This window comes from Sinocyclocheilus anshuiensis, unplaced genomic scaffold (assembly GCF_001515605.1).
Source record: "Sinocyclocheilus anshuiensis isolate Anshui unplaced genomic scaffold, SAMN03320099.WGS_v1.1 scaffold450, whole genome shotgun sequence".
In the NCBI taxonomy this organism is placed as follows: domain Eukaryota; kingdom Metazoa; phylum Chordata; class Actinopteri; order Cypriniformes; family Cyprinidae; genus Sinocyclocheilus; species Sinocyclocheilus anshuiensis.
This window is the reverse complement of record NW_015546056.1, coordinates 297,943-304,642: the sequence shown is the minus strand read 5'-3', so window position 1 is coordinate 304,642 and position 6,700 is coordinate 297,943. Positions and strand designations below refer to the sequence as shown.

The 6,700-nt window shown below is 43.6% G+C and overlaps 2 protein-coding genes across 2 annotated transcripts in view; both read left to right on the top strand.

Moving 5' to 3' along the window:
• Positions 1-3,719, top strand: part of LOC107699294 (thyroid adenoma-associated protein homolog) — a 22,601-nt gene extending 18,882 nt beyond the window's left edge. Inside the window, exons 6-7 of the mRNA XM_016500506.1 lie at positions 1,303-1,472; positions 2,527-3,719. Coding sequence (XP_016355992.1) covers positions 1,303-1,472; positions 2,527-2,832 — 476 coding nt within the window. The 3' untranslated portion in view covers positions 2,833-3,719. The remainder of the gene's footprint in view (positions 1-1,302; positions 1,473-2,526) is intronic.
• Positions 3,720-4,040: 321 nt separating this feature from the next.
• On the top strand, positions 4,041-6,485 carry LOC107699293 (zinc finger protein 36, C3H1 type-like 2). The gene is made up of 2 exons (XM_016500505.1): positions 4,041-4,547; positions 4,689-6,485. Exons 1-2 carry the CDS (start codon positions 4,233-4,235, stop codon positions 5,790-5,792), a joined length of 1,419 nt encoding a protein of 472 aa, XP_016355991.1. The 5' UTR covers positions 4,041-4,232; the 3' UTR covers positions 5,793-6,485.
• The last annotated feature ends 215 nt before the right edge of the window (positions 6,486-6,700 follow it).

The window sequence follows — 6,700 nt, the reverse complement described above, 5'->3', positions numbered from 1 at the left end:
CAACATATTCTGTTACACCAAATACACAAAATAATGATCTTTAAAATAGCATCATATGACCCCTTTAAATTTGGAATTTATACAGATGCGATATGTTATATGAATGTTCTGAAACACATCAAAGGGTCTCCTTAAAAATAACACCAAAAACACTTGCTCTCGCAGATGTGAATACAGAACATCCTGTTGAGTAAGCACTGAAGAGATTAAGAAATCCTGTTATTAAAGTGCTAAACCACAGAAAAGGGAATGGAAAGAGCTTGAGTTTCCTATTATTTCTTAATGTCTGGGTGCCGTTATTTGTTCGGCCTTGGATGGCGTCCAGCACCAAAGCCCATGGGGATGAAAAGCACCTCTGACATCAGACTCCGGTAAAGCAAGAGATGGGGCGTCCCAACACATCACACAGAGAAAGGACCATGTCACCACCTGATGTTCTTTCCATGTTCTTGTAACGTCTGCCTGTGGCCTTCTACTAAATTTGCCTTGGAAAGCCGATCTGTGTAGAGGTTGCTTTCCCAGAGTTCCTTTTGGGGGAGGGGTGAATGGGTGGGCAGCCTTTAAGGTGTTGCTTTGCTCTTGTTCTCTCTTTTGGTTTTGACTGGCAAGTCCTGGTGACTTTTGAAGTCGCCTTAGTAATTTGCATGTCAGATTCTGGTTAGGAAGAGGGGTGATGGAGGGAAACCGGAGTTCAAAACAAACTGCATCAGATCTCTCACGTTACTGCTTTGATGCATGAACAACTGGGGTCGTTAAAGCCAAAGGGAGGTCGATGGGCGTCAGTGTTGTTTTGTCTTCGTATGCGTACTTAGATCTTTTCTCACTTCCCTTATCTCACATCTAAATCTATTCTTAGATCCAACTTCCCGACCGTTGAGTCAAAAACGACCGGTATCAAATGCCTGCACGCGTGCATATGGCACGTTGTGGTTTCCGTTGTGCGCGTTTTGCTTCTGAGTTATAGTTTTGTTTATCTCAAATGGGTTCCATGCCAGGCGAAGATGGAAACACGCTGTCTAGAGAACAAAAAGAGAGCGAGGCATCAATCTCAGGCTGTTGCTTTACATCTAACGCTCTGGCAAGTCTCAGATTGGGAGCACATGGCATTGTGGCAAAGCACCACCTCCATTGCCTGAACCCAGTAATGCCTTGGAGACGAAAGAAACCAGACTAAGATTGACGTGGCTCATTAAATTGATCTATTTAAACTTTCCATACTTGTGTTCCAGAATCATTCGTTTCGCTGAATTCTGTTACATCAGGGAATATTTGTCAGACTTCTGTGTTCTACCGCATTTCTAGGTGTTTCCACGGGTGCCGTCTCTCCTCCGGTTGCCCTGGAGATGGGGGTGGGTCTTTTGTGCCAGCTGTTCCAGATGTGGGGCCAGTTGGCTGCTGGAATGGTGAACCTGATACAGTGGCTCCTGGGAGATGAACAATCGGATACAAGGTGTGAAGAGTCACTGGACTTGGTAAGGAACAATTTTGCTTTTTTCTTGTGTAACTTGTTTTTAATGCATCACTGATTTTGCTCATGTTTGGGAGCTTTTTTAAACTTTGGCACTAAATTCGTTCAGCCACAAATGACATCAGAATCATGACACAAAAATTTGGCAACTTATTGTGGAGAGGTGTGCTCTTACTTTTCAAAACTGTGAAATGTTTAAGCTTCAGATAGCGGGTGATGAAATTGTGTGGAAAACCCCATAGACTTACATTGATGGACCTATATTTTTTAGCCACCTTGATTCTGGAAATATTTTCCCCATTCATTTTTCCCATAGGAATTTAAAAAAAGTCTTTGTTGACTAGTTGTAAGCTATAAACCAAACAGTTACAAGGTGAATCACAACATTACAAACTTTGATTTGAAGCTAAAAATGTATTTAAAAATTGGATTCTTAACAGCTTCAATGAGGAAAGGACTACAATCCCGTAAAGCCCTGAGAATGACATAATAAAAACAATATATTTTGTTTATTGCAAACTATGCTTTAATATACAAATATTGAAGTAGTTTGAGAGCATATGGAGACTGACTCAAGTATGTCATAATGGGTGCTAAAGTATTCTTTTGTGAATTGCTTGATGTGGTGGAGATTTTTCTGCAGAATCATGGGTAATGTCTTTATCTTAAAAATAAGTTGAAATAAGGGACTGACGGCTTCAACTAAAGCATATACCATTGATTTACAACCTCACTGCTCAGTGATTCTGTCTTTAAAGGTGTATAAGTTACAGTTTAAAATCTATAAATTGGATTTTTAGTTCCAGAACCTAACTGTTGCACTTTATATGACCTGTCTATTAAAATAGGCTACTACGCATTCACTTATTAACACCCTAGAAATCCCCCAGAACGCCCTACTGCATATCAAAGAACTAAAAATCACTCAAAACACTTTAGAAACTGCATAGCAATTCCCTGGAAGCACCCATTGTCTCCATTGTCAATGCCCTAATCACTTTGTCTTCAGAAAATCTAGTTTAAATATGTAGGTTCTTCTTATTCTCCTCCTTTTCCAGGATGAGGAGTTCCTCTTTGAGAAGGGAGATCTTAACCTGTGGGCAGAGCCTTTGTTATGGGCACGGATGTTGCACAGACACCTCTCTGCCCTGGTAAGTGTGACACATTCACCTGATGTAAGCGCCGCAGAACTGGACCGACTATCAGCCATCGCAAAGAGCAATGCCCTGGCGGCTCAGCGTTCGATGAAAGCCCTCCCTGCACTGCCCCAGTTTTCAGCCACCATCGAGTATGCCAAGATATCGCTGCGGAAAGAGAGAGCGTCACTCGCTCTGAATCTTCTAGATACACTTAGATCTTCTTAGATGACTGTGAAAGATAGAGAAAGTGAAAGGTGTCATGCATTACAAACCTATTTTAATCTCACAGTGGTTTTCCTGTTTAAGAGCTGAATTGCATGCAGGCATGACCACATACTTTTTTAATTCAAATAAAGTTTATTACATTCATTTAACTGTGGGATTACTTTTGTACAGTAATGTGTGTTTGAAATACTGAGAATGTGAGAGGTTTTATTCCCCTCAGCTGTGTTTTCAATATCACACCTTGTGGTATTTGAGCAAGCGGTTGTATTTTTTTATGCATAGCTTAACTGCTTTTAGTTAAGGACATTTTTTGGTTGCTCCTCCTGTGTATGTTATGCAATCTGAGCAAAACAGTCTGGTGTCCGTTTGCTAAGTAGACAGCTGGGCTGCCTTCAGGGGCTGTAGTAGCAATGTTCCCCTTTTACTGTAAAATGATGTAATGTTTTGGAATGTCAGCAGCCTATTCCTCACACACACACACACACACACACAGGGTGGGTAAAATAATACATACCGTTCTCCTCACAGGATCTTTTTTTTTTTTTTTTCATTTGTGTAAATGTGCTTTACTGAAACCATAAAAAAGGGAATTGTAATACAAGAGTACTGCTGAGATATGCAATGGGAACTGAAGGAGAAAAAAAGGGAATGTGAAGTGAAATATATTTTCGGCCTGTCATATTTTTTTGCCTGTAGGTGGCGCTCAAGCTCTTTTTTCGACGAGAGGCATTGAGACCGTTAGAGGGCAGTATTGTATCGTTTTTGTTAGAGTTTAGAGTTTGAGTTTCTTGAAGGATTAGATTTTTACTTTGTTGCAGCTTGTTGAAACTTTTAGGTTTCATATGTCTATATTTTTTTAAATAAATGATACAATGCAAAAAAAAAAATATATAGTTTTTTTTTTTTATTAAAAAAAAATGCAATTCTAGGCTAAACTGCACTTTATTTATACAGGGAAAGATAAGCAGAGGAAAACGTAACATGCAGATAAGTGTCATAGTTTCTCACTCTGTGTATTAGATCTGGCACAACTTCAAAGTTTGGCCTCTCGCTCTCGATTATGCAATCGCACTCGACCACTAAACATTTCCTGATATCAGAGCGACCAGCCTCGAGCCCGTGCATGCCAAGTGTCGTCAACACCGTGCGTGTGTCTGCATGATACAAGTTGTTTTAGAAATATATGTTGGTTGCACTGAGTTCATCTTGTAAGTTGTTCGGTGTTGGAGAGGTGCTGTGAGTGAGTGAGTGAGTGTGTGTGCGCCGCAGGAGGGGTGCAGAAAGCGACCAATCAGATCCACAGTCCCGGCGACACTTGAAAAGCAGGGCGTAACTTTTGTGGCAACTTTCGCAGTAAGATCCTCCTCCTCCTCCTCTTTACGCGCTGTCCTCAAGCTTATATGTGCGGGAGAGTAAAGCAGACTCTTTACTGTTCTGTCTCGGCTCTGCGCGGTGGGAGAAGACTAACAACACAAGCAAGCAACGAGAAACTCAGCCTTCCTTCTCTGAGTTTCAGAGCACGTCTGAGACGTAGCCTTTTCTGTTCCGTATCTTTTGCACAAAGTCTAAGCCAGTGGCAAACTAAACGCCTTCGCATCCAAAGGCTCCAGGTCGGTCCTCAAATGAGAGATCATCTGCGACTGTCTTCTTCTGAAGAAACAGAAATGTCTGCGACCATCCTGTCCGCTTTCTACGACATCGACATGCTGTACAAGGTACTTTGCTGATTTAACAAACAAGCTTGCTTCTTATCTTTGCTGGGACTTTACAAAGTTAGTGCATGGCCGAAACGAGTGCATACATAGTTTTGCAACTACATTGCATTGATTGTAACTTTGTTTCTCCTCTCTGCACAGCAGGAGAAGAGCCTCAACATTAACGCCATTCACATTAACAGCATGCTGGATAAGAAAGCAGTCGGGGCCCCGGTAACAACCTCCAGCAGCAGCAGCAGCAGCAACAGCTGCAACTCGTACGCGTCAGGATTCTTCCGTCGAAACTCCACCAGCAACATGGAGTCCATGACAAACGGCAACAAGTACCCCGCCAGCTCCTACAGCAGCAGCATGAAGGAGAACGCCATCATGAACAAGGAGAACAAGTTCCGCGACCGCGCCTACAGCGAGAGCGCCCAGCAGCTGCAGCAGAAGCCGGGCTCGCAGATCAACTCCACCCGCTACAAGACGGAGCTCTGCAGGCCTTTCGAGGAAAACGGCGCTTGCAAGTACGGCGAGAAGTGCCAGTTTGCGCACGGCTACCACGAGCTGAGAAGCCTGTCTCGCCACCCCAAGTACAAAACCGAGCCCTGTCGTACTTTCCACACCATCGGCTTCTGCCCGTACGGTCCACGGTGCCACTTCATCCACAACGCCGACGAGCGCAGACCGGCGCCGAGCAACGCCAACAGCGTGCAGGGAGAGTCCGCCAAGCCCGCTCGGTGCGAGCCGGTGAGCGGCTACGGACAGCAGCAGCAGCACCGACCGAAACTCCACCACAGCCTCAGCTTCTCGGGTTTCTCCAGCCACCATCACCACCACGGACTCGACTCGCCCCTTCTCGAGAGCCCCACGTCGCGCACGCCGCCTCCCTCCAGCGGCTCCTCCTGCGCCGCGAGCTTCTACGAAGACGCTCGCTGCCTCGGAAACAGTGCTTTCTCTTTCACCGGCCAAGACCTCAAAGCCCTGCTCGCGCCGCTGGCCGTGCACACGCACAACGGTTATTACGCAAACCTTCAGGTCAACATGGGCGACGGCCTCGGCCACTTGCAGTCCCTCCAGCGCCTGTCAGAGTCGCCGGTGTTCGACTCGCCCCCCAGCCCGCCTGACAGCATCTCTGACCGGGAGAGCTACGCCAGCGGCTCGCTCAGCTCCTCCGGAAGTCTCAGCGGCTCTGAGTCTCCCAGTCTGGACGGCGGGAGGCGTTTGCCAATCTTCAGCAGGCTGTCGATTTCCGATGATTAATCTGCTTTTTTTGTTGTTGTTGTTGTGGACTCGATAGCGGAGGACTCTCTCGTTAGATAGGTAGTTGAGCAATAGACTTTTTAATATCGAGGGAGATGGATTTGTTTTTGTCAGACGCTCGACATGGCATTAGTCTGTTTGAACTGCTTTGAAGGCATTCCACCGGTGCAGTTTGTTGCATTCTCTTGGTCTTTTTGGACCACCTACTTTCCAGATTTTTGTACAAAAGACTTGTGAACGTGAAAGACAGAGCGGTTTCAGATTTTCCTTCATCCTTGCCAAGAATATGCCTTGACGAAAAGTATACTAGTTTTCAAAGTATGTACATTCATTCCCAAAGTTTATCCAGTTTCGCGGCGCCACCCAGTGGTTTGGTTGGTTTGTGCAGTTTGAAGCTCTCGTTTGGCTTGTTGGGAAATCATTGCTGATGGTTGAATATATATTTTCTTTTTTTTTCTTCTTCTTTTTTTTAGCTGATACGAGTGATTACATAGCAGTGCATAACTGGCTATGAACTATTTAACTTATTTATTTTATCTTGTGAAAAGTATAGGCTACATTGTTAATTGTGTCCATACTGTATTTATCGAGTATGATGAAGCAATAGATCTATATTCTTTTATGTTTAAATTATGATCGCCATTATTAATCTACATAAAGTGGAGTGTATGTTCTTTTCACAGTAATATATTTTTGTTTGGTCTCTTTGTAACTTCACTTTATTTTATTGTAAATGAGTAAAAAAAAAAAAATCTTAATTTAAGAGATTGTATGTGATATTTATTTCATTAATTTTGTTTCCTTGTTTACGTTTATTAAAAACAGTTTGTGTGATTTGCTGTTTGTTGGGATCTTACTTTTCAGAAGGGTTTTTTGTTCATTTTTTTGTCATTAGGTTTGTCAGTAGA